General features: G+C 46.9%; 1 protein-coding gene across 4 annotated transcripts; it reads right to left on the bottom strand.

Annotated features, from left to right (window-relative positions):
- On the bottom strand, positions 1-27,674 carry osgep (O-sialoglycoprotein endopeptidase). 4 transcript variants are annotated; one of them, XM_080183079.1, is made up of 12 exons: positions 27,569-27,674; positions 22,795-22,918; positions 21,920-22,039; positions 20,247-20,422; positions 16,623-16,718; positions 15,625-15,674; positions 14,490-14,568; positions 13,259-13,324; positions 11,717-11,807; positions 8,599-8,674; positions 5,932-6,030; positions 1-536 (listed from the first exon to the last, which is right to left on the bottom strand). In XM_080183079.1, the coding sequence occupies exons 2-12, from the start codon at positions 22,907-22,909 to the stop codon at positions 497-499; spliced, it is 1,008 nt and encodes a 335-aa protein (XP_080039205.1). In that variant the 5' UTR covers positions 22,910-22,918; positions 27,569-27,674; the 3' UTR covers positions 1-496. The 4 variants fall into 4 exon arrangements, with proteins under 4 accessions (XP_080039205.1, XP_080039204.1, XP_080039202.1 ...); XM_080183078.1 differs by having other exon boundaries at positions 27,505-27,639; XM_080183076.1 differs by lacking the exon at positions 27,569-27,674 and adding an exon at positions 27,453-27,516.
- Positions 27,675-27,737: the final 63 nt, after the last annotated feature.

The following is a 27,737-nucleotide window of genomic DNA, read 5'->3' as shown; positions in this document are numbered from 1 at the left end:
CCATCTCTGTAACCTCCTCCAGCCCCTAGAACTCTCCCTATTTCTGTAACCTTTTCCAGCCCCTACACCCTCCCCATTTCTGAAACCTCCTCCAGCCTCTGCAATCCTCACTATTGCTGTAACCTCCTGCAGCCCTAGAACCCTCCCCATGTCTGTAACCTCCTCCAGCCCCTACAACCCTCCCTATCTCTGTAACCCCCTCCAATCCCTCTGTTAATCAGTGGCTGCGATTGAATCCATAGTGAGACAAGAAACTTAAATTAATCTTCATGGATCTATCTTTCAAATTAAAACTTTGTTTCATTCTATAGATAAAGTTTTCAGGGTTTGACTTTGCGATGTTACATAACAATCTGCCCATGTGTTGAGGAAGTTAGGAGAATGAAGGTGAAACACTCCGTCTTGGCATCACTTCCAGGCACTGCTCCGTCACAAGCAGACCTGACCGATCGCTCTCTGGCCCCAGAGATTGTCCTTTGATTCCACACATTGCTCTTTAATTCCGCCACGTAACCTCCACCTCATCTGTCCTATACCTGCCAATAAAGAACAGGAGCACTCAGTCACTTGCGTCATTCATTAACATCATAAACACATGGCAGATTTCATTCAGCGCTAATTTATCTTCTCCAGGGAAGCAAATCTGCCACCCTTACCCGATCTGGTCCATGTGGCTCTGGAATAATCGAGAGAGTCACCTGGTTATACAAAACTGCTACGTAAAGTCGCAGAGATGTGAAACTGGACAGACCACTCAGCATCAACCCAGCAATCGGAAACAACACCGACATACAAGGCCCGTTGACCCTGCCAAGTTCTCCTTGCTAACATCGGGGGACCTGTGCCACAGACTTGTAAATCTGACGTAGTCATATTCAGAATTATACATTGTATTTAACGTCCCAGACCCTATACCATTGCTGGCAGGACAGACAGGACAGACCCAGGAGAGATGGCGGGCGGCACATGATATACTGTGGGGACAGAGTTGCCCTGGGAGGCTTCAACATGGATTCCATGAGGTTTCTTGGCACTAGGTCAAACAGGAGCAAGGAAACTTCCTGCTGATTACCACATTCCGTCCTCCCCTCAGCTGATGACTCAATTCCCTCCATGTTGAACATCACTTGGAGGAAGCATTGAGGGTGGTAAGGATGGGGAACTTCTATGTCTGTCACCAATACTCAATAGTACCACCACAGACCAAACTGCCTGGGTTTGAAAGGAAATATCTGCCAGACTGGGGCAGGTGGTGATGGAATCAACCAGCGGGGCAAACACACTGTGGCAAACACCAATCTGTCTGCAATAGATGCATCTATCCATGACAGCATCGGTAGGAATGACCACTGCACAGTCCTCATGGAGGTAAAGTCCCGTCTCCACATTGAGAATACTCCCCACTGTGCTGTGTGGCACGAACATCGTGCTAAATGGGACATTGAACAGATCCAGGAAGTCATGGGGTGCTGTGGGCTGTCAGCAGCAGCAGGACTGTACTCCAGCACAATCTGTAACCTCATGGGCCCGGTGTATCCCCCACTGAACTATTACCACCAATCAAGGGGATCAACCATATTTCAATGAAGAGTACAGGAGGGCATGCAAGGAGCAACAATAGGCTTATCTAAAGATGAGATGTCACCCTGGAGAAGCTGCAACACAGGACTACTTGCATTCCAAACAGCAAGTGACAGACAGAGCTAAAAGACAAAATGCTGGAAAAGCTCAGTGGGTCCGTCAGGAGAGAAAAGAGCTGATGTTTCGAGTCCAGGTGACCCTTTGTCAAAGCTGAAAGGCACAGAAAGTGGGAGATATTTATACTGCAGGGTGAGGGAATGAAAGATGAGTAATAGCCACAGAAACAAAGGGGAAAGACTGCTAATGGCAGCCCATAGATGGAATAAAAGATGTGAATGGCCAAATGGCAAAATAGCAGAAAACAAAGGGTAAGCTGTGGCAGACAAGGTGGGACACAGGTAAAATGCAGCAAAGGGGGGAAAGAGGAAGCAAAGGGGGAGAAAAGGTAAGGAAAGGGAGGAGAAAAATAAAGAAAGACAATAAAAGGAATAAAAGGCGCAGGACAGTTAAAAATTAAACAAAAGGGTCGAGGTGGGGTAAAGCTAATCATCTGAAGTTGTTGAATTCAATGTTGGGACTGGAAGGCTGCAATGTGCCTAGCCAGAAGATTAAATGATGTTCCTCCAGTTTACATTGAGCTTCACTGGAACATTGCAGCAGGCCAAGGACAGCCTGTTTGATTTGATTTGATTGATTATTGTCACATGTATTAGTATAGAGTGAAAAGACAAAGAGGAGGGAGTGCAGAATGTAGTGTTACAGTCATAGTTAGGGTCTAGAGAAAGATAAACTTAATGAAAGGCAGGTCCATTCAAAAGTCTAACGGCAGCAGGGAAGAAGCTTTTCTTAATTCAGTTGGTACTTGACTTCAGACTTTTGTACCTTTTTCCCAATGGCAGAGAGAATGTCGGGGCGCGTGGTGGGATCCTTAATTATGCTGGCTGCTTTGCTGAGGCAGCGGGAAGTGTAGACAGAGTCAATGGATGGGAGGCTGGTTTGCGTGATGGATTGGGCTACATTCACGACCTTTTGTAGTTTCTTGTGGTCTTGGACAGAGTAGGAGCCCATACCAAGCTACGATACAACCAGAAAGAATGTTTTCTATGGTGCATCTGTAAAAGGTTGGTGAGAGTCATAGCTGACATGCCAAATTTCCTGGGTATGTGAGCATCGGAGCAGAATCGTGTATTAAATTGGCAAACAACGGGAAGGTCAAGGTCATGATTCCATACAGACTGAAGGAGCTCAGCAAAGCAACCATCCAGTTTACATTTGGTGTTTTCAGTATAGAGGAGACCACACTGGGAGCAGTGAATGCAGACAGAGGGAGCTAAGCAATCCCAGAACCAATGGGTCAGATCAAAACTCTGCAGTCCTGCCACATCCAGCCATGAATGGTGATGGACAATTAAACAACTCACTGGAGGAGGAGGCTCCACAAGTATCCCCATCCCCAATAACAGAAGAGCCCAGGACATCAGTGCAAAAGACAAGGCTGATATATTCACAATAATCTCCAGCCAGAACGGCCGAGTGGAGATTCTCAACAACAGATGACAATCTTTAGTCATTTCAATTCATTCCATGAGATTCCGAGAATCTGTTGAAGTCACTGGATACTGCAAGGGCAAAGGGCCCTGATAAGATTCCAGCAAAAGTACCAAACATTGATGTTCCAGAACTTGATGTGGAGATGCCGGCACTGCACTGGGGCGAACACAGTAAAAAGTCTCACAACACCAGGTTAAAGTCCAACAGGTTTATTTGTAGAACAAGCCACTAGCTTTTGGAGTGCTGTCCCTTCATCAGGCAAGTGGGAGTTGTGTTCATAAACAGGGCATATAAAGACACAAATTCAATTTACAAAATAATGGTTGGAATGAGAGTTTTTACAGGTAATCAAGTCTCAAAAGGTACAGGCAATGTGAGTGGAGAGAAGGTTAAGCACAGGTTACAGAGATGTGTATTGTCTCCAGGCAGGACAGTTAGTGAGATGTTGCAAGCCCAGGCAAATTATGGGGGTTACAGATAGTGTGACATGAACGCAAGATCCCGGTTGAGGCCGTCCTCATGTGTGCGGAACTTGGCTATCAGTCTCTGCTCAGCAACTCTGTGTTGTTGTGTGTCACAAAGGCTGTCATGGAGAATGTTTACCTGAAGATCAGAGGCCGAATGCCCGTGACCGCTGAAGTGTTCCCCAACAGGAAGAGAACAGTCTTGCCTGCTGATTGTTGGGCGGTGTTCATTCATCCATTGTCGTAGCGTCTGCATGGTCTCCCCAATGTACCATGCCTCGGGACATCCTTTCCTGCAGCGTATCAGATAGATAACGTTGGCCGAGTTGCAAGTGTATGTACTGTGTACCTGGTGGACGGAGTTCTCACGTGAGTTGATGGCATCCAAGTCGATGATCCCGCACGTCTTGCAGACATTGCTGTGGCAGAGTTGTGTGTTGTTGTGGTCACTTTTCTCCTGAAGGCTGGGTTAGTTTGCTGCGGACAATGGTCTGTTTGAGGTTGTGCGGTTGTTTGAAGGCAAGAAGTAGGGGTGTGAGGATGGCCTTGGCGAGATGTTCGTCTTCATCAACGACATGATGAAGATTCAGGAGAAGATGTCGTAGCTTCTCCACTCCGGGGAAGTACTGGACGATGAAGGGTACTCAGTCCACCGTGTCCCGTGTTTGTCTTCTGAGGAGATCAGCGTGGTTTTTCACCATGGCACGTCAGAACTGTTGATCGATGAGTCAAGCGCCACATCCTGTTCTTATGAGGGCATCTTTCAGCGTCTGGAGGTGTCTGTTGCGATCCTCCTCATCTGAGCAGATCTTGTGTATATGGAGGGCTTGTCCATAGGGGATGGTTTCTTTAACATGTCTAGGGTGGAAGCTGGAGAAATGGAGCATCGTGAGGTTATCGGTGGGCTTGCGATACAGTGAAGTCCTTGATGGAGATGTGAGTGTCCAAGTATAGAACTGATTCCAAAGAGTAGTCCATGGTGAATCTAATGGTGGGATGGAACTTGTTGATGTCCTCATATAGTTGTTTCAGTGATTGTTCACCATGAGTCCAAAGGAAGAAAATGTCATTGATGTATCCAGTATATATCATTGGTTGAAGATCCTGTACGGCAAAGATGTCTTGTTCGAACATGTGCATGAAGATGTTGGCCTATTGAGGTGTGAATTTTGTCCCCATGGCTGATCCATGTGTCTGGATGAAGAACTGGTTGCTGAAGGTGAAGACATTGTGATCCAGGATGAAGCAGATGAGTTGTAAAATTGCATCTGGAGATTGGTAGTTGTCGGCGTTTTGTACTGAGGCAGTTGCAGCAATGCCATCGTCGTGGGGGATGCTGCTGTAGGGCGCCGAGATATCCATTGTGACGAGGAGTGCCTCTGGTTCAAGTGCTCCATGTGTGCCGAATTTCTGCAGGAAGTCTGCAGTGTTGTGACAAAAGCTGGGGATTCTTTGTACAATGGGTTCAGAACGCCCTCAATGTAGCCGGAGAAGTTCTCACACAGGGTCCCATTGCCCGATATGATGGGATGGGATGGCTTGGTGTGTTTGCCTTGTGTACCTTCGTGAGGCAGTAGAGATCTCTAATGTGGGAAGTAAGTGGGACGAGAGCATGGAGTGTGCTCTCTGAAGGTCCGGATCAAAGGTTCCAGAACTTGCCATGCTCGTAGCCAAGCTGTTTCCCTAATGGCATCTACCCAGCGTTATGGAAATTTGCCTAGGTGTGTTCTGTAAACAGGAGATAGGGCAAATCCACCCTGGCCAATTACCATCTCATCAGTCTACTCTCAATCATTAGTAAAGTGATGGACGGGGTCATCAGCAGCGCTACCAAGTGGCACTTACTCAGCAATAACCTGCTCACGGATGCTCAGTTTGGAGTCTGCCAGAATCACTCGTCCACAACCTTCTTCAGGGCAATGAGGGATGGACAATAACTATTGGTTGTTTCAGCAAGACACACACTCCATGAGCAGAAAAATGTAATATCAGGTTCTATTAGTATGAATTATTAATAATAATAACAACCCTAATATTAGTGAACTGTGAATTATTAATACAACCATCAGAATATTAGGTGTTGTGACTTATTAAAAAAAATCATCTTTAGAATATTAGTTATTACTATAATGTTTGTCAGAATATTAGCATCTCAATTTGGTATAATTTAAATCATGTCCTGACATGCTACAATTCTCTCATTTTAACCATGTGGGTGTCATTTTCCATCACAAAGACCGAGCTCCCTCTCTGCAGCCAGTCACATGTTCAGGACGGAGGTTTTATGGCTCTCAAGTAACCTCCAGTTTTCAGTGAAAGGACATTGTGTCCTTACCTCTGAGTGATCCACGAATCCTCCAGCGCCGTCACGTGCCCTGCTCGGAACATCTCCCATCCAGCCTGTGCGATCATAGCACCGTTATCAATACAGAATCTGGGCATGAGCAGAGCTATGGTCAGCTGGGATGTGGGTTCAGCATGAGGTGACATACAAACATGGGAAAGACGTGACATTTAGACACATGCAGGAGGACATGTTAGCATCAACACCAGGCAGACCTAAAACGAGATGCCAGCCTGCTGCAGCTGCAAAACAGGACTGCTTGCCTGCCCAACAGCATAAGCAACGAGTTAACAGAACTAAACAATTCCACTACCAATGGATCAGACCTAAAATCTGCAGTCCTGCCACATCCAGCAGTGAATGGTGGTGGACAATTAAATAATTCACTGGAGCAGGAGGCTCCACAAATATCCTGATCTTCAATGATGGAGGAGCCTGGAACACCTATGCAAAGAGTGAATGATCCATCCTGGCCTCCTCCGGAGTTTCGAAGCCACTGAGCCCCTGACCTCATTCCAACCTTGATTCAAACATTGACAAAAGAGCTGAATGCGAGAGCTAAGGTGAAAGTGACTGCCCCTGACATCGAGGCAGCATTTGACTGAGTGTGGAATGAAGGAGCCCCAGCAAAACTGGAGTCAATGGTTATCAGGGGCAAACTCTCCGCCATACCTGGCACAAAGGACGATGGCTGTGGTGCTTGGAGGTCAACTTAAGCTCTAAGACATCTCTGCAGGAGTTGCTCAGGCTAGTGTCCTCATCCCCAATCTTCTTCAGATGCTTCATCAATGACCTTCCTTCCATCATAAGGTCAGAAGTGGGGATGTTTGCTAATGACTGATTAATCATAACTCCTCAGATACTGAAATAGTCCATATCCAAATGCAGCAAGACTTGGGCAATATCCAGGCTTGGGCTGACAAGTAGCAAGTAACAATATCAAGCAATGGCCATCTCCAACAAGAGAAAATCTAACCATCACCACCTGACATTCAATGGTATTACTGTCGCTGAATACCCCCTCTATCAACATCCTAGGGATTCCCAGTGGCCAGAAGTTGAACTGACTGGCCATTTAAATTCAGTGGTTACCAGAGCATTTCAGACACTAGTAATAGAGTGCCTCCTGACTCCTCAAAGCCTGTCTACCATCTACAATGCAAAAATGATGGAATACCCTCCATTTGCCTGGGTGAGTGCAGCTCCAACAACACCCAAGAAGCTCAATATCATCCAGGATAAAGCATCTACCATCTTGAACGTTCGCCCTCCACCATCAACCACAGGGGCATATGTGTGTACCATCTACATGATGTACCGGAGCAACTCACCAAGATTCATTCAGCAGCACCTTCCACACACACAACCATTACCATCTCGAAGGACAATAGAACATAGAACATAACAGCGCAGAACAGGCCCTTCGGCCCACGATGTTGCGCCGACCAGTTAAAAAACAATGACCCTCTAACCTAAACCAATCCCTTTTCATCCATAAACCTATCCATGGATCTCTTAAACGCCCCCAAACTAGGCGCATTTACAACTGCAGCAGGCAGGGCATTCCAATCCCTCACCACCCTCTGGGTAAAGAACTTACCCCTGACATCCGTCCTATAACTACCCCCCCTTAATTTAAAGCCATGCCCCCTAGTGCTAGCTTTCTCCATCCGAGGAAAAAGGCTATCACTATCCACCCTATCTAAACCTCTAATCATCTTATATGTTTCAATAAGATCCCCTCTTAGCCGCCTTCTTTCTAGCGAAAACAACCCCAAATCCCTCAGTCTCTCCTCATAGGACCTCCCCTCCATACCAGGCAACATCCTGGTAAGCCTCCTCTGCACCCTCTCCAAAGCCTCCACATCCTTCCTATAATGTGGGGGCCAGAACTGCACACAATACTCCAAGTGCGGCCGCACCAGAGTTGTGTACAGTTGCATCATGACGCTGCGACTCCTAATTTCAATCCCCCTACCAATAAACGCCAAGACACCGTATGCCTTCTTAACAACCTTATCTACTTGATTCCCTACTTGATTCAATGGCAGCAGATACTTGGAAACACCACCACCCAGAAGTTCCCCTCCAAGTCACTCACCATCCTGGCTTGGAAATATGTTGGCCTGATTTCTCCGGCTGTTCACACCAACAGATTCTCTGGACTGGCCAGCAGAGTACCCCCTCCCACAGGTTTCCTGGTGAAATGGGGTGGCTTCAATTGGAATTCCCATCAAGAGTGAGGGAACCACAGAATCCTGCCATCAGAGAATGGCGTGCTGTCTCCCACCACCGAGAGGCCAGAGAATAGTCACTGTTCCTTCAATCTCACTGGGTCGAAATCCTGGCACTCCCATCCTAACAGCACTATGGCTGTACCTACACCCCAGGGGCAGCAACGGTTCAGGAAGGCAGCTCACAAGGATAACTAGGGATGAGCAATAAGAACTGGCCTAGTCATGGACTAGGAATGAATAACTACAAAGGCATCAAAGTTTTGCATCTGTGCACAGAGATGTCACTTAAACATCCCAGTCAGGAATGAAGAAAAATACAAATTAAACATTGGAATCATGGATTAAGTAAGGAACCAGGAACAAACTGGCAGGGCAAGCAGTTTTACTGTCAAGGAAATTCTAAGAAGACAATCAAACTGACCTTTCATCTGTGGCAAAGAGTTTGGCGCCCCGTGCCTCACACATTTCAGCCATCATCTCTTGTAAACGCAGATTACCTAAAGCAAGAGGACAGAACAATGTTGTTCATCAGGACAGCAGCACCAATGATAATTCCCCAGCTCAACTTCCACTTCCACATGCTGGCGGCTATGGAAAAATCCACCTCGTCAATCACCCCTTGAGCTCCCCAAGCTAATGAGTGAACATATTCCCCGTGCGTGTCCCATTAACTGGCTTTACTCACAATTGTCCCACTTCACTTGCCTTAAACACCTCTTTCGGGGGGGGTTCAAAGCGGTGAGGGGCAGCAGTATTGAGAGTGAGTGAGGAGACAGGTCGCTTTGAGCGCAGGGCTCCGCGCTGCAGATGGGGGTTGTTGAATTGTGGTGATCACGTTGCGTTTTGTGTGGGCCGGGGGTCTGTGTGTGCTGGGTGGGGGGGGGGGGGCGCTGCTGGTCACGGAGTTGGGCCTCAGGGCCGACCCAGGTCTGAGCGCTGACTCTGGGTCCTAGCGCTGACAGCAGTGGTGGCAGAGGTGGGGGGGGCGGGAGAGCTTCATAACCACAGCCCTGCATCCTCGGTGCTTTTAACACAGCGCTGACTCGGGTCACTACTGCAGGGGTTCTGTGTTGTATGTGTGGAGGGGAGCATCAGGGGGCGGTCAGCAGGGGTTACGTGAGGCTTGTCTGGGGGGCAGAATTCGCTAACTTCTCCATCTCTCTCTCCCGATCCCCAAATCTAACCACAACCGTCCCCCTCCAGATTTGTGATGGTGTTTGCGATGGAATCTGTGGACCCTGCGGTCATTTTAGTAACAGGGCAAGCCCGTAGCACTGCGGTCTGCAGGGCAGGGAGACACCTGCCAGAGGTAAGAGGTGGCCATCAGTTGCCCCGAGTGGGGAGGCAGGAGAATGACGGAACAGAGATCCGGACGCGTGTGTCCTTTGAACAACTTTCGGACATCATGTGCCACTTTCGCAAGGTGTCAGTGCAACACCTACGCCATGTCCTTCCAAGCTGCCAGCAGGGACCTTTGTGGCGTCTCCCAGTCCTCTGTGCGAAGTTGCGGATGATCTGAAGACCCTGGGCAACCCAGAACATAACATTCGACCGGGAAAGGCCCAGCAGAAAGCCCGTGTTGCAGAATTTGTGGCCACTGGGGGATATCGAATGTGTAAGGGGCTATAGGCTGCACCCACGTGGCCCTAACGCCCCTGAGAAGAATTCAGCATAATTTATTAACAGGAAGGGGTTCCATTCTATCAATGTGCAGTTGATGTGTGACCATCGGCTGTGCATCATGCACATGGGCCAGATACCCCGGAAGTGTGCACCATTGTTTCATTTTGAGAAGTTCTGATACTCTGGGAGTTTTTGAGGAGGAGCTCAGGCTACAGGGATGGCTCAAAGCTGACATGGGATGCCCACTTCGGACTTGGCTGATAATTCTTGTGCAGAGGCCAGAGACCAAGGTGGAGACCGGATAGAACAAGGCCCATGCTGCCTCCTGGTCTATCGTGGAGCAGTGCACAGAGCTCCTGAAAATGTGATTCAGGTTCCTGGACCGCTCTGGCATGGCCCTGCAGAATAGCCCCTGACAGACCCTGTTATGTCCTGCACAGCTTGGCACTGAAGCAGGGAGGCCTCTTGGAGGAGGAGGAGATGGAGGTGGAGGGTGATCAGCCAGGCATCACTGGTGAAAAGGCTGTCCAAGAGGATATGAAGGAGGAGGAGGAGGAGGACAACCACCACCACCCAGGCGCCAGAGGGCTAGTGGCAGCAAATGCCCTCATGCCAGGGTGGCTAGGGAGGCCCTCATCAACACGAGGTTCGTCAACTAGAGGGCCGGTGTTGCTGCAGGTGGATTCCAATACTCATCCCTCTCCATCCTGTGTACTCCTACTTACTCCTGTACCGTTGTTACACCAGAATGATGGGCCTGGGTAGGCCGTGTTAGCGAGGACTCAACCCTAGGCGATGTCTCTCTGGGGAGCGAAAATAAGGTGTCCCTTCTCTCGTCCAGCAGCCTTGTAAGCTCTCTGTTTGAGAATCGGATTCCGTTCTCCTTGCGCTGCCTGTCTGTCTATCCATCCCTGGGGCTTTTTTTTGGAGCTCTCCCTTGTTAAGACAGATCAGCTGCAGCCAGTTTGGGCATTAGGGCTTTCCAGCAAGATTACAGGCCGTTTGCCTTGCTGTCATGGAGGGGAAGCCAAGGTAAAACTGCTGTATCCGCACCTGAAGGGTGGCTGTCACAATCACTGGCCCTTTGGTCCATTTTCGCGCGTGCGTATTTAGTGCCTCCGATCCGAGCTGCAAGCTTGTTGTTAAGTCCCATCCACTCCACCTAGTGGTTTGGAACGGTGCCTATTTATTCCTTCTCTCAGTGCATAAGATACTAAATTTAGACTCACCCAAAAATCGGATTCAGAAACTCCCCCATTTCTACGTTAACTCAGTGCTTAGAATTTTTCTCATAAGTTTCCACCCAGAAAGTCTGGGAAATGGTCTACACTCCCCCACTCTCCAATATTATCCAATCCGGTGCCAATTTCCTGGGAATTTGAACTCTTGACATTCATTTGCAGTTGGAGGCTGCCCTGCATTCATACCCCGTCACCTCGGACCTCATCATGCCCCGTGAAATCACCTTGAGCCTGAGGTCTCTCCCCAAACTATCACCCCAAACATCACCACTAACTTCATCATAGAGCTGCCCCTCACCTGAATGAGCCCTCCGATCCATGCCCCATCCCTTGAGACCCTGAACCTTTGCCTATCATCTGCCCATCCAATTCTGCTCCCAAGCCATTAGTGTCAGAGTCACCGACACATCTTCAAAAGTTGACACTCCCTCTAGACCATCCCCCTCATCCATGGCACACACCACCCATCCCTCACCCATCAGGCAGCCGCCTCACACTCAGAACCTCTGTCCACTCCTTACTCATCATCAAATCCCTGCATCAACCCACGCCCTTACAAGCAACTCCAACCCTCAGCCTCAGGAACACGGCCTACCCTGACGCTCAGGACCACCTCCACCCTCACCCTCTGACCCCTCTCCACACCGCCATCCTAGGCCACATTGATGTACGTACACCCGACTCCTCCAACAATCAGCACTTCTTCTGACCCACAATGTGCCATTGCTCGTTCTGTCGTCTCTACCAACATGGCAAACACGGTCTCCTAGGGAGAGACAGAGAGTGAGAGAGAGAGGGAGAGAGACAGAAAGTGAGTTAGTCTGCACATGGGTATATTGTTCCATAAAGTATGTTTACAAAGGATGAGGGGTGTCATTCTGTATTTCCTGTGTATATCTCTCACAAACTCTCAATCTCTCTGTGTATATCCCTCTCTAACTCTCCAATCTCAGTGTATACCCTGCATATATCTCTCACTAACTCTCCAATTTCCCTATATTCCTTACGCACATCATATCATTCATATATATACATATGTATATCATATATCAGTGCAACTTGTGGGCCGAAGGGCCTGTTTGTGCTGTAGTTTTTCTATGTTTTATCCCTCTCTAACTCGCTGATCTCTCTGTATTCCTTGTATATCTCTATCTCTGTATTCCCTGTGTATATCTCTCTCTAACTCTCCAATCTCTCTGTATCCTCTGTGTATATCTCTCTCTAACTCTCCAATCTCTCTGTATTCCCTGTGTATATTTCTCACTAATTTAACAATCTCTGTGTAAATCTCTCTCTAACTCTCTGATCTCTCTGCACTCCCTGTATATACGTCTCTCTAACTCCTTGATCTTTCCGTATTCCCTGTGTATATATGTCTTGGACTCTCTAATCTCACTCCTTAATAGCAGTCTGCATCTCTTTAATACTGATGTGGAGATGCCGGCGTTGGACCGAGGTAAACACAGTAAGATGTCTCACAACACCAGGTTAAAGTCCAACAGGTTTATTTGGCAGCACAAGCCACCAGCTTTCGGAGCACTGCTCCTTCATCAGGTAAGTGGGAGTTCTGTTCACAAACAGGGGATATAAAGACACAAACTCAATTTACAAAATAATGCTTGGAATGTGAGTCTTTACAAGGAATCAAGGTTTAAAGGTACGGACAATATGAGTGGACAGAGCGTTAGGCACAAGTTAAAGAGATGTCTGTTGTCTCCAGCCAGGACAGTTAGTGAGATTTTGCAAGCCAAGATCCTGGATCTTGGGTTCATGTCACACTATCTGTAACCCCCACCACTTGCCTGGGCTTGCAAAATCTCATTAACTGTCCTGGCTGGGGACAATACACATCTCTTTAACCTGTGCTTAACCCTCTCTCCACTCACACTGTCCATGCCTGTAAACCTCGATTACCTGTAAAGACTCGCATTCCAACCATTATTTTGTAAATTGAGTTTGTGTCTTTATATGCCCTGTTTGTGAACTGAAATCCCACTCATGATGAAGGGGCAGTGTTCCGAAAGCTAGTACTTTTGCTACTGAATAAACCTGTTAGACTTTAACCTGGTGTTGTGAGACTTCTTACCCTCTTTAATACTGTCGGTTGTGAAGTGGCCAGATTAAACTGGGAACCATCCTAAAGATTACACCATTTCTGTCTATTAGCAACTTTATGCAGTGGGCAAGGAAATGCTGGCTATTTCAAATCTGGATTACCTGCAGTGAAAAGCAGAGATCCTCTGGTGTGCAGTCTCCAGCTGACAGCATGCGATGTGCAACTTCCTGAAGAGCATAAAAGGTGCAGGTTAAACAAAACTAAGAAGATGATCACTGGGACACAGTCTGAGAGTCTCAGCCTGAGAGGTTGCAGTCTGAGGGGAAGGGGACGTCTCAACGGGACATAATCTGAGGGGGAAGAGGCATCCCATTGGGATACAGTCTGAGGCTTGTTGTGGGGGGGGGGGGGGGGGCGGGGCGCACTCAGTGGGACACCGAGTTGGGGGAAGTGGTCGCTCAGTGGGACACCGAGTTGGGGGAAGTGGTCGCTCAGTGGGACACCGAGTTGGGGGAAGTGGTCGCTCAGTGGGACACCGAGTTGGGGGAAGTGGTCGCTCAGTGGGACACCGAGTTGGGGGAAGTGGTCGCTCAGTGGGACACCGAGTTGGGGGAGTGGTCGCTCAGTGGGACACCGAGTTGGGGGAGTGATCGCTCAGTGGGACACCGAGATGGGGGGAGGGGGGTGGTCGCTCAGTGGGACACCGAGTTGGGGGGAGGGGGGTAGTCGCTCAGAGAGACACCGAGTTGGGGGGGGGGGTCGCTCAGTGGGACGACGGGGGCGGGGGGAACACTGATTGAGAACATAAGAACCAGGAGCAGGAGTAGGCCATCGGGCCCCTCGCGCCTACTCCGCCATTCAATAAGATCATGGCTGATCTTTGTCCTGGACTCAGCTCTACTTACCCACCCACCCACTATAACCCTTAATTCCCTTACTGTTCAAAAATTTGTTTATCCTTTCCTTAAAAACATTCAATGAGGTAGTCTCAACTGCTTCACTGGGCAGGGAATTCCACAGATTCACAACCCTTTGTATCAAGAAGTCCTAAATCTATTACCTCTTATTTTGACGCCTTGTTCTAGTTTCACCTGCTAGTGGAAACAACTTCCCTGCTTCTATTTATCTATTTCCTTATAGTTTTATATGTTTCTATAAGATCGCCCCTCATTCTTCTGAATTCCAATGACTATAGCCCCAGTCTACTCAGTCTCTCCTCAAAAGCCGACCCTCTCAACTCCGGAATTAACCTAGTGAATCTTCTCTGCACCCCCTCCAGTACCAGTATCTCCTTCCTCAGGTTAGAAGACCAAAGCTGTACACAGTTCTCCAGGCACATTCTCTGCAACGTGCAGGGAGACAGAGCCCTCTCTGCAATGTTCCTGTTCTCACCTCAATATAGGAGAGGATTCCAGAAAATGAGACATCCATTCCCTTCACAGTGTAGGGCAAATCCACCAGCTTGTTTCCCCTATTAGAAAGCAGTGGAAAGTGACTGAGAATAACTGTGTTTGTGAATGAGAAACCCATAAAAGCAGGTGAAGGAATTGGTAACTCTACCCGTATGGGAGCCCAAACCGTGACTAATGCAGTGGCTCCCTGCATTAAGATTCAGGACCAGAGACTTCCCATTCGCCCCACAGTTCCATGACAATCTGTGTTCCCCCTCGCACTCTCCTCATTCCCTATCACTCTCCTTCTCTATCGTGCTCTCTCCCCGCCAGGTTCTCTCCCACTCACTGCGACTCTCTCCTAGTTCCCTGTCACTCTCCCGCCCAGTGCTCTGTCTCACTCTCCCCTTGCTCCGCATTGTGCTCCCTTTCTGTTCCCAACCACAATCTCTCCCTGTTCCAGTCACTCTCAGGCCCAATACACTCTGACCTATTCACTCCCCGATCCCAGTCACACTCTCCCCCCATTCAAACCCCGCTCCCAGTCACACTCTCCCCCACTTAATCCCCAGTCCCAGACACACTCCCCCCCACTCAATCCCTGCTCCCAGACACACTCTCCATCAATCCCCGCTCCCAGTCACTTTTTCTCCCTGCTCCCCATCCTCCCTCTACCTGTCAATTTCACCTCACTGCCCTTCGCTCTCTCTCCCCACGCCCCACCACTCAATCTCCGCTCATTGTCTTCCCCCCCTCCACTCTGTTGTCACTCTCTTCCTGCACCCTGCTCACACTCTCCGTGCCACTCTCTTGCTCTGCTCACTGTCACTCTCTTGCCCCGCTCACTGCCACTCTCTTGCCGTCACCCTCACTCCCCACTCTGCATTGTTCTCCCTTCCAATTCCAGCCACTCTTTCTTCTTGTGCCCATTACCCTCTCTCCCCACTCCTCTCTCACCCTGCTCCTCATCACTCCCACTCCCCCATCACTTGGTTTTCTTGCCCCTCTCTTTCCCCTCTCCCCAGTCCCCGCGTCTCCCTGGTTCCTCTCCCCGGTCCCCACCGCTCCCTGATCCCTATCACGGTCTTCATGCTGTTGTCCTATTTGACTCTCACGCTATTCAGTGACTCACTCACCTCTTAGCCATTTGTTCAATGTTGAAGCCAGGGCTGGGATCATTGGAAATCTAGCAGAAAAGAAATTAGATATCAGGCTATAGACAAAAATCTGACACTTGATCTGTCCCACTCCTCCTCCCAAGGTATCCTCTTGGATACCTGTAATCCAATATTGCTGGTTCCTGTTTTCCCCAGTACTCCTGGGTCCCTCTCCACATCCTCTCCCTATCACCCCGTCCCTTCACCATCTCCCCACCCCGTTGCTACATCCTGCCCGATCTCCTTGTGCCCTCTCTACATTCCACAGTCGCCATTATTCTCTCGCCTTGCTCCCATCAAAGCACGGTGGCACAGTGGTTAGCACTGCTGCCTAACTGTGCCGGGGACCTGGGTTCGATTCCCGGCTTGGGTCACTGTCTGTGTGGAGTTTGCACATTCTCCTCGTGTTTACGTGGGTTTCCTCCGGGTGCTCTGGTTTCCTCGCACTGTCCAAAGATGTGCTGGCTGGATGGATTGGCCATGCTAAATTGCTCCGGGGGACCAGCTAGGGAAAATACATGAGGCTATGGGGATAGGGCCTGAGGAGGATTGTTGTCGCTGCAGACTCGATGGACCGAATGGTCTCCTTCTGCATTGTAGGATTCTGTGACCCTGTCCCTGTCTCCCTTGTGTGTGCAAAATGAGCCGTGAGAATGTTAGCAGATAGATTCCCAGGCAATGTTCCTGGTGGGATTGATTCTCCAGTCTGTCAGAGTCAGCTAAACAGGCAGTGACAAACAAAACAGCATCTTAGTCAATTTCCTTGGTGACAGCTAACTCTGCAATTAATGCAGAGACCGACCAGGATAACTCGATAATCGGTATGAAACTGATAAGCCACGTAGGACACCCACTATCACTGAGCGTGGTACACTAACAACCAGGTAAGCAGCAAGAGCCTCTCGAAAGAACCCCAATGGCGTAGTAACGCTGCAGCAACAGCAATAACCCACTGTTCCAAAACAGTTCATTCATACCTTCAGAACCCGGGCAAATCGATCCAAACAATTCCCCACTGCAATGTCTATCGTTTCACCAAATATTCGATAACGGTGTTCGGAATACGCAATCACCTGTAATAGAACAAAATCTGATCAGTACTTCACTTGCACATTCACTATAATGTCTCCATCAAACAGTCCCAGTGTGGGATTAAGAATAGACCTCCCTCGACACTGACCCAATCAAACACTCCCAGGACAGGTACAACACAGAGTTAAAAACAGAGTAAAGCTCCCTCTACACTGTCCCCTTCAAACACTCCCAGGACAGGTACAGCACGGGATTAGATACAGAGTAAAGTTCCTTGTACACTGTCTTCATCAAACACTCCCAGGACAGGTACAGCATGGGATTAGATACAGAGTAAAGCTCCCTTTACACTGCCCCCATCAAGCACTCCAGGACAGGAACAGCATGGGGTTAGATAAATTTAGGTAAAGCATTGTTAACCACCACTTCCCATTCATTCTCACTATACACAATCTTAAAGCACACAAACCCCATTCTGTTGACTCCCACTGTACACAATCACAATTGACCCAAATCACTTTGCATTCACCCCGGTGTACACAACCGAATGTGTGTGTTCATTCGCTGACATACAGCACTATAGGGTTAACTGTATCTGTGTATTTCTCTCACTGAAATGCAGCACTGTAGGATAACTGTATCAGTGTATTTCTCGTTGACATACAGCCCTGTAGGGATAACTGCATCTGTGTGTTTCTCACTGACATACAGCATTGTTGGGTAAACTGCTTCTTTCACACTGATAATACAGTACTGTAGCGTTAACTGTATTTGTGTGCTTCTCACTGACATACAGTACTGAGTTAACTGTATCAGAGTGTTTCTCAGACGTACAGTACTGTAGGGTTAAACATATCAGTTTTTCTCTCACTGATATTAAATATTGTAAAGTTAGCTATGTGACAACACTGTGCCATTAAGAAATGTTTTTTAAACATATTTCTCTGCAGGATGCTTTATCAGGTACTGTGCTTTTGTCAGTACTGTGTTGTCTGCAGCTAACCCTTTATTGTTACAAAAGTAATATAATTGATATCATTTAAATGTTTCTTTCAATCTGAACTAATGCAGTGTTCTGTGGTTTTAATGTTCCCTGGGATTGCAGAGTATAGCTTGATTGGGGGTTATTGAACATAAGAACATAAGAAATAGGAGCAGGAGTAGGCCATCCAGCCCTTCGAGCCTGCCCCGCCATTCAATAAGATCATGGCTGATCTGTCGTGGCTCAGTTCCACATTCCCGCCCTCTCCCCATAACCCTTCATCCCCTCTCTTATCAAAAACCCATCAACCCGCGTCTTAAAAATATTTAGCGAGGCAGCCTCCACCACTTCAACGGGCAGAGAATTCCAGATATTCACCACCCTTTGAGTGAAGAAGTTCCTCCTCAACTCCGTTCTAAACCACCCCCCCTTTATCTTGAGGCTGTGCCCCCTAGTCCTACTATCCTTTCTGAGCGGGAAGAGTCTCTCCACCTCTATCCTATCCATCCCATTCATCATCTTATACGTCTCAATGAGATCTCCCCTCATTCTTCTAAACTCTAACGAGTACAAGCCTAATTTATTCAGCCTCTCCTCATAGCTCAACCCCCTGAACTCTGGCATCAGCCTAGTAAACCTCCTCTGCACTCCCTCCAAGGCTAAAATATCCTTGCGTAAGTGCGGCGCCCAAAACTGCACACAGTACTCCAGCTGCGGCCTCACCAATGCCCTATACAGCTGCAGCAAGACCTCCCTACTTTTATATTCAATCCCCCTCGCTATGAAGGCCAGCATCCCATTCGCCTTCCTGACCACCTGCTGCACCTGCAGGCTGGGTTTTTGCGACTCATGCACAAGGACCCCAAGGTCCCTCTGCACCGTCGCCTGCTGCAGTTTTTCGCCACGTAAGTAATAATCCTTCCTACCATTATTCCTACCAAAGTGGACCACCTCGCACTTGCCAACATTAAATTCCATTTGCCATTTCCTGGCCCATTCGCCCAGCCTATCTAGATCCTTCTGCAGACTCTCCACACCCTGACAGGTCATGTCTTATGACTGGGAACAGCGATGCTTTATTGAGAAATCCAGTTTTAGCTTTGTTTTCAGAAAATGCTTGGAACTGAGAGAGAGAGAAACAACAGTGTTTTTTGCCCTCTCTGAAGAGTGGACACTGGAAGCTGCCAGAGACTAAGTTTATATCTGGGGTTTTTCTGCCTTAAAGCTACATCCTTCTCTCAAAACGGCTGTTGGGATTTTTGTCTGTAGGTGTCACAAAGCAGAAAGTCTAGTGTCATGTAAGCATACTTGTGTTAGTGCTAACTAATTCTGAAGAGGGACATATGTCTATGGGGTATTGCTTTACATTGGAACAACAGAGATAGCTAGCTGCTAAGAATTATACTTTGTCATATTTGCTTTTTGTAATTGGTAAAAGTTATGCTAATTCTTTTCATTATATTCTAACTGTGTTCTTAAATAAAATTTGATTGGTAAAAGTTTCGTAGTGGGTCACTTCAGTCATACTGGAGTGAAACACCTTAGGCTCATCCATACCACAAAACAAACGTAAGACACAGGGACCAGGCTATCATCACAAAACACTCTGGAGTTTCTGGCTTGGCTCTTAACTTGCATCTGTGTGTTTCTCTCACAGACATACAGTATGATAGTTAACTGTAGTTGTGTATTTCTCTCACTGATATACAGGATTGTAGGGTTAACTATATCAGCGTGTTTGTCACTGACGAAGATGATTGATAAGGGTAGAATAGTGGATGTCGTCTACATGAATTTCATAAGACTTACGACAAGGTTTCTCATGGTAGACTTATCCAGAAGATTAAGATGCATGGAATCTACTTGGTTGCTTGGATTCAGAATTAGCTTGCCCATGGAAATCAGGCATAGCGGTGGAAGGGTGTTTTTCTGGCTGGAAGTCTGTGGCTGGAGATGTTCCGCAGGGATCCACACATATATGAGATATAAAGGGAGGCTGGACAAACTAGGGCTGTTTTCTCTGGAGCAGTAGAGGCTGAGGGGAAACCTGATAAAAGTTTATAAAATTATGAGAGACACAGACAAGGTTGACAGTCAGAATCTTTTTCCCAGAGTTGAAATGTTTAATAATAGGGGTCATGAGTTTAAGGTGAGAGGGGGAAAGTTCAAAGGAGATGTGAGTTCTTTTGCACAGAGAGTGGTAGGTGTCTGGAATGTGCTGCCAGGGTTGGTGGTGCAGCCAGATACGATAAGGATTTAAAGAGGCTCTCATTTAAGCACATGAATATGCAAGAAATAGAGGGAAATTGACCAAGGGTGAGCAGAAGGGATTATTTAACTTAGCATCATGTTTGGCACAACATCGTAGAACAGTACAGCATACGAACAGACTGTTCGGCCCATGTTTTATGTGGACTAACTGTATCTATGTGTTTCTCTCAGACATAGTTAAATGTATCCATCTGTTTCTAACTGACCTACAATACTGTAGGTTTAAAATGGATCTGCGTGTTTCTCTCACTGACATACAGTCCTGTAGGTTTAACTGTACCTGTGTATTTTGCTCACTGACATACAGCAACTATACCTGTGTGTTACCTCCGCTAACATACAGAACTGTAGGGTTTCTTGCTCCTGTTATTAAACGGCCCATCTCAATGTGTCCAATGCAGTGATTAATCCCCAGGAGTGGTTTCTTCCAGAGCTGCGATAATGTTCGCGCAACGATTGCGACACAAACCAGGGGAGCTCCCATTCCGGGACCTGTGGAGACAAGAAAACACTCTAATAATTGTGAGTACCTTCCTCTATATGACAACCGCAAAACAACTGTGCTTTAAATGAAGTACAACACATCGAAGACTATCCCTCTAATCCCCTAGCTCTCCCACTGAAGACCATCCCTCTGGGCGGCTTGGCCCACAGCACCAGGGACCCGAGTTTGATTCCCAGCTTGTGTCACTGTCTGTGCAAAGTCTGCTCATTCTCCCCTTGTCTGTGCAGGTTTCCACTGGGTGCTCCAATTTCCTCTCATGGTCTGAAAGATGTGTTAGTTAGGGGCATTGGCCACGCTAAATTCTCCCTCTGTGCACCCAATCAGGTGCTGGAGTGTGGCGACTAGGGGATTTTCACAGTAACTTCACTGTAGTGTTAATGTAAGCCTACTTGTCAGACTAATAAATAAACTCTAATCCTTTTATACTCCCAGTGAATACCATTTCTCTAATCGCCATATTCTCAAATCAAAGACCATCCCTCTAATCGCCTTACACTCCTATCGAAGTCCGTCCCTCGACTCCCTCAGCACTCCCATTGAGCACCACCTGTCTAATCCCCTAACTCTCCCATTGAAGACCATCTCTCTAATTCCCTAGCTTTCTCATCAAAGACCATCCCTCTCATTCCCTAACTCACTCAGCGAAAACATCCCTCTAACTATCTAACTCCCCCACTGCAGACCATCCCTCAATTCATTAATACTCACACGAAAGACCATTGCTCTAATCCCCTAACTCTCCCATCAAAACCATCCCTTTAATTCCCCTAATTCTGATGTTGAGGGCCATTCCCCTAATCTGTAAACATACCCTTCGAAGACCATCCCTCCAATCCCCTAACTCGCCCATCCAAGACTATTCCTCTAATCCCATAATTCTCCCAGCAAAGACAATCCCACGATGCAATAACTCTCCTATTAGAGACCACTTCAATAATCTCGTAATGTTCCCATAAAAGACCATCACTCTAAACTCCTAAGGCACAGCCTCAAGATAAAAGGGGGGCGGTTTAGAACGGAGTTGAGGAGGAACTTCTTCACTCAAAGGGTGGTGAATCTCTGGAATTCTCTGCCCGTTGAAGTGGTGGAGGCTGCCTCGCTAAATATTTTTAAGACGCGGGTTGATGGGTTTTTGATAAGAGAGGGGATTAAGGGTTATGGGGAGAAAGCGGGAAAGTGGAACTGAGCAGCGACAGATCAGCCATGATCTTATTGAATGGCGGGGCAGGCTCGAAGGGCTGGATGGCCTACTCCTGCTCCTATTTCTTATGTTCTTAAAACCACCCTTTTAAACGCGTATCCCTCCCATCCTTTACCCAGCCTGGCGCCAATACCTGCCCTTCACCCACCCTGACATGGATACCACCCATCACCCATCCTGACACCCAGAACCATCATTCACCCATCCTGCTATCCTGTTGATGCTCCAAGTTTGCACTATTCCACAAAGGCAGATTCATGTCAAGCTGGGTTGATTTTCGTACCTTTTGTGTAAGCAATACAATCGATCTCCTGTGGTTTGATGCCTGCCAGCTCCAAGGCCTCACTTGTCACATCGAGAACACAGGCCTGGTGATGTTTGGCTGTGTCGCTCGGCAGGAAACCTTCAACAAAGTATGAAGTTATACACTATCCTGTAACTCATCCCCAGTTATCAGTTAATCAACATATAAATATTCACCTTCCACCGCATTCCCACTGGATCCCTTCAATAGGTTTCACGATGCGAGTCACTCCCGAGTATCTGTTATTCTATACGTAAACCCCACTGATTCCCGAGTATCCTTTATTCTATATATAAACCATCCCGTACTCTTCAATTAGATTCCAATCTATAACTCATTCCCGGGTATCTGTATTTCTATATATAAATCACCTGAATCCCTCGATTAGATTCCAGCCTGTAACTCACTCCTGGGTATCTGTTATTCTACATATAAATCCCCTCCCCCAAACCCGACTATTAGATTCCAGTCTGTAACTCACTCCCGGGTATCTGTTATTCTATATATAAACCATCCCGAACCCCTCGATTAGATTCCAGCCTGTAACTCACTCCTGGGTATCTGTTATTCTATATATAAATCCCCTCCCCCAAACCCCTTGATTAGATTCCAGTCTGTAACTCATTCCCGGGTATCTGTTATTCTATATATAAACTACCCGGAACCCCTCAATTAGATTCCAGTCTGTAACTCATTCCCGGGTATCTGTTATTCTATATATAAACCATCCCGAACCCTCGATTAGATTCCAGTCTGTAACTCATTCCCGGGTATCTGTTATTCTATATATAAACCACCCCGAACCCCAGGTTGCTGACTGTATCTCTGTGCCACACATGGTCTCTGCTGCCTACCTTGGCCAGGCGGTGTAATGTACGTCCTTCTCGGATTGGACAACACCACGCCATCCTTGATGATGCCAACACCTATTTTATTGGCACTGCCCTCAAATCCGATAACAATTGTCATGGCAACACTCTGAATGGGAGAGGATAAACAGGCTGTCAAGTTAATATATCTTCTCCTGTGCATATTTTTTTTAAACTTTATTCCAATCCAATCAAGTCAAATTAAACCCAATTCAGAGTCCCAACAAGTTGGGACATTCCCGATCCAAGCTGACAAGACAGGGCTCTCACCTCCTGTGTTGGGCTTGATCTACATGATCCAAGCTGACTGGAGTAGGTGTAGCTCCTCCTCCAGGGCTTGATCTTATTTGCATCTTAGCCAAATGGCCGAGATGCCGCTTTAAAAAATTGCTTCAAATGAAGCTGAAATGTAAGCCAATGACTTCAACCAAGTGCAGCATGTCGACACTAAGAACAGATATGCTCTGAACAATCACACCTCTCTCTCTTGAACACACTTCCACATTTGCTCTATGGTTTGAGCTCTGGAGTTAGTGACTTGTCCTCTAACTGAACATTGTCCCCCTTTAAGGAAAAGCCAATTGCAAGTCAAATAGAAATCACAGTAAGGTTTTACCAGTTGTACAGGACCTTGTTGAGACCACATCGGGAGTTCTGTGTAGAATTTGATTCCCTACTTAAAAGAGGATTAAGATGTGTTAGAAGCTGTTCGCAGGAGGCTTACTCAGCTCGTTGTTAGGATGCAGGGGTCAACTTACAAGGAAAGGCTGAGCAGATTGGACCCATACCTGCTGCAGTCCAGAAGAATGGGAGGTGATCTTATCTTAAAGAGTGGATACAGGAGCATGTTTCCCCTTGTGTGGGAGACGTGACCAAGGGAACACAGTTTAAAGTGGGGTGGGGGGGGTGGGGGATCCTTTTCAAGCCAGAGATCGGGAGTTTTTTTTTCATTAGTGTATGGAATTCTCTTCCCCAGAGTGCAGTGGAGGTTGGCTAATTGCTTACATGATGTGGAGATGCCGACATTGGACTGAGTTAAACACAGTAAGAAATCTCTCAACACCAGGTTAAAATCCAACAAGTTTATTTATAGTAAACCCACATAGTCATGACAAAAGAACAGTGTTTCCAAAAGCTTGTGGGTTTACTATCAGATAAACTTGTTAGACTTTAACCTGGTGTTGTGAGACTTATTGCTTACAGTCATGACTGACTGAGACAGATATTTGGTAGACAAGGGATTTAAGAGTTATGGAGGGCTGGCAGGAAAATGGAGTTCAAACCACAGCCATGATCTTGTTGAACAGTGAGCGGAAGAGGCTCAAAAGATGGAAAGAACCTGCTCCTCAGGCCAGATGTTCAATTTCTAGATTAATAATAGCGTAATGTAGAGATTGTGAGGCTGTCCTGTGGCACAGTGGGATTGCATGCCTGTCTCTCAGTCCCACCCCAGGACCTGATGGCCGAGGAAAGTGTGTCCGTAACGCGATCTCAAACGGGTTGAATGTATCAAACTGCAAATCCTTCCAAACACACCAATGGCTGGTGGTAAGAGTGGGAGAGACTCTTGTTCAGCTACACTTGACGTGTAGTGGTGCCCCTCAAGCTATAAGCCCCCTGGCAACAAACTTGGGACCTCTTCTGGGAATTACTAGCTATAGAAACAGATGAAAGTCTGCCTTAGGTATGGGAAGAGAACAGAAGGATAATGTAGAGATTGGAACATAAAAGTTGTGAAGAAAGGGAGGTATTTGGTGTCATAAAACACTTTTCTTGATACACATATCATGTGGAAAACACTACATTCAATATAGCGCAGGGATCTTGGTGCCAGACATGCAAGCACATAAACACAAGAAATAACAAGAATAGGCCATTTGGTCCATCAAGCCTGCTTCATCATTCAATTCAATCTTGGGTTTCAACTTTTCCCTGCACTCCCCACATCCCACAATTCACCCAGCAACCAACATTCGGTCTACCCCCAGCCTAAAATGTATTCATCAATGGAGCATCCCTCTGTCATAGCAAATTTAATGATTCACAACCATTTGGCAAGTGAAGGAATGTCTTCTCATCTCAGTCCTAAATGATCAGCCCCATGTCCTGAGACTGCACCACCCCTCCCCCCCCGATTCCGTGGCTCAAATTCCCCAACCAGCAGGAACAATCTCTCAACATCCAACCTATCAAACCCTCTCAGAATCTTGTACGTTTCAAAGAGATCACGTCTCATTCATCGAGACTCCACAGAAAATGGGCCAAATTTACTCAGGATCTCATCATATGAGCAAACCAAGGAATTGGGAGCAGGAATATGCCACTCAGCTCCTCAAGGCTGCTCCGCCGTTCAATAAGATCGCGGCTGATTTGATAATAACCTGAGCCCCATATTCTCGCCCAGCCCAACAACCTTTAACCCCTTTGCTTATCAGGAATTTATGACACTCTGCCTAGAAAAATTGAAAGATTCTACCTCCAATGCCTCTTCAGGAAGAGTTTCAAAGTTTCTTGACTCCTTAAAAAATACTCCTCATTTGTCTTAAATGATGTTTAGTTTTAAACAGTGACTCCTAGTTCCATATTCTCTCACTAGAGGAAACGACCTCTCCACACGTACCCTGTCAATACCCCTCAGGATGCAGAAAAAGGTCATTTGGCTGATCGAGCCTGCACTGATAACAATCCCACTCAGGCCCTATCCACATAACCCCACACATATTTACCCTGCTAATCCCCCTAACGGTAAAGGACATTTGAGCATGGCCAATCAACCTAACCAGCACATCTTTGAACTGTGGGAGGAAACCAGAGTAGCCGGAGGAAACCCACGCAGACCCAGGGAGAACATGCAAACTCCATAAAGATAGTCATCCAAGGCTGGAATTGAACCCAGATCCCTGGCACTGTAAGGCAGCAGTGCTAACCACTGTGCCACCCGGATTTAAATCTTAAGGTTTTGATCAAGCCGCGTTTGATTTTTCTAATTTTCAATGAATACAAACCTAACCTCTCCAACCTTTCCTCACAAAACAATCACCCATTCCTGTTATTAGTTTGGTAAACCTTTTCTGAATCGCTTCTAATGCGTCTAATCTTTCCTTAAATAAGGTGATCATTACTGTACAGTACTCCACATAATAAAAGCAAATTACTGCAGATGCTGGAATCTGAAACCAAAAGAGAAAATGCTGGAAAATCTCAGCAGGTCTGGCAGCATCTTTAAGGAGAGAAAAAAGCTGACATTTCGAGTCCACATGACCCTTTGTCAGAGCTGGCCTCGAGATGTCAGCTCTTTTCCCTCCTTACAGATACTGCCAGACCTGCTGAGATTTTCCAGCACTTTTTGTTTTGGTTTCTGTACAGTACTCCAGACGTGGTCTCACCAGTGCCCTGTACAACTGAAGCATAACCTCCCTACTTTTTGTAATCTATTTCCTCTCATGATATATGATGATATTTGATTTGCTCTCCTAATTCATAGAACCCCTACACAGTGCAGAAGTCCACACCGACCACAATCTCACCCAGGCCCTATCTACGTAACCCCATGTATTTCCTCTGACAGTAAAGGGCAATTTACCATGGACAATCAACCAAACCTGCACATCTTTCAAATGTGGAAGGAAACCACAGCTCTCTAAAGAAACCCCACGGACACAGGGAGAACATGCAAACTCCACATAGACTGTGACCCGAGGCCGGAATTACACCCAGGTCCCTGGTGCTGTGAGGCAGTAGTGCCTGTATATACATCCAGATCCTCCCTGGAACTCGGTGCTCTGCAAATCTCTCATCATTTACATAAAATGTTTCATTTTTATTCTTCCTTTCAAAATGGACAATCTCATATATTCCCATATTATATTCCGATTTCCAATCCTTTGAACACTCACTTAATCTATCTGCATCTTTTTGTAGTCTCCTTATGTCTTTTGAATGATTTACTCTCCTACCCATCTTTCTGTCTTCAGCAGATTTCCTCTATGCAAGTCATTATATTTGTTATACATTGGATGTTGGCATCACTAGGCAGCCAATATTAATTGTCCAAAATAAATTGGCCTGTTAGGCTATTTCAGTGTCAACTGCATTGCTGTAGCTCGAGAGTCACATGTATGCTGAAACCAAGTAAGATACGCACATTTCCTTCCCTAAGGGACATTAGTGAACCAGATGGGTTTTTATGACAATGATCACCGTTGCACTTCTAATTCCAGATTTTTATTGAATTCTAATTTCACAATTGGGGAAATGGTGGGGAATAAGACTTGAACCAAGTCCCCAGAGTGGGTGTATGGATTACTAGTCCAGTGACAAAACCACTATGCCACCATCTCCACGTATATGAATAGTTAACAGTTGAGGGCCCAGCACAGATTCCTGAAGCACACCACTCATCATATCCTGACAACCACAAAAAGGGACATTTATGCCATCTCAGTTTGCTGCTAGCCAATCTGCTACCCGTGTAAATACATTCCCCTCTACACCATGAACTATGGTGTTCTGCAATAACCTTTCATATGGCACCAGACTAAATGCCTTCTGGAAATCTAAGTACAGTGCATCCACCAGCTCCCCATTATCCACAACACAACTTGGTCAAACGACTCCAAAAAGTTGATTAAACATGATTTCACTTTCATAAAAGCATGCCGGCTGTGTTTACTGTTAGCCTAAGCATAAAAGAACCTGCTCACGATAAGATCGCCTTCTCTCTGACCCAATCTTTAGCTTTGATTCATTGCAGACTCGCTTTCACCCTGTCACTCAGACCCTTCCGGGTTCCGGGGGAATCTTTTCACCGGGGCACCTTCTTGTTAATATTGCGCGCCGCTGGATTTCTGGTCCAACGAACTCACCATTCCCTCGGGAATTTCCGGTCCCGCGAGCTCACCCTTCCCCCGTGAATTTCCGGTCCTCTC

This window comes from Carcharhinus amblyrhynchos, unplaced genomic scaffold (genome assembly GCF_965287045.1).
Source record: "Carcharhinus amblyrhynchos unplaced genomic scaffold, sCarAmb.v2.hapA chromosome_140, whole genome shotgun sequence".
Taxonomy (NCBI): domain Eukaryota; kingdom Metazoa; phylum Chordata; class Chondrichthyes; order Carcharhiniformes; family Carcharhinidae; genus Carcharhinus; species Carcharhinus amblyrhynchos.
Note: the sequence above shows the minus strand (reverse complement) of the source record. Positions and strands in the feature narration are given on the sequence as shown.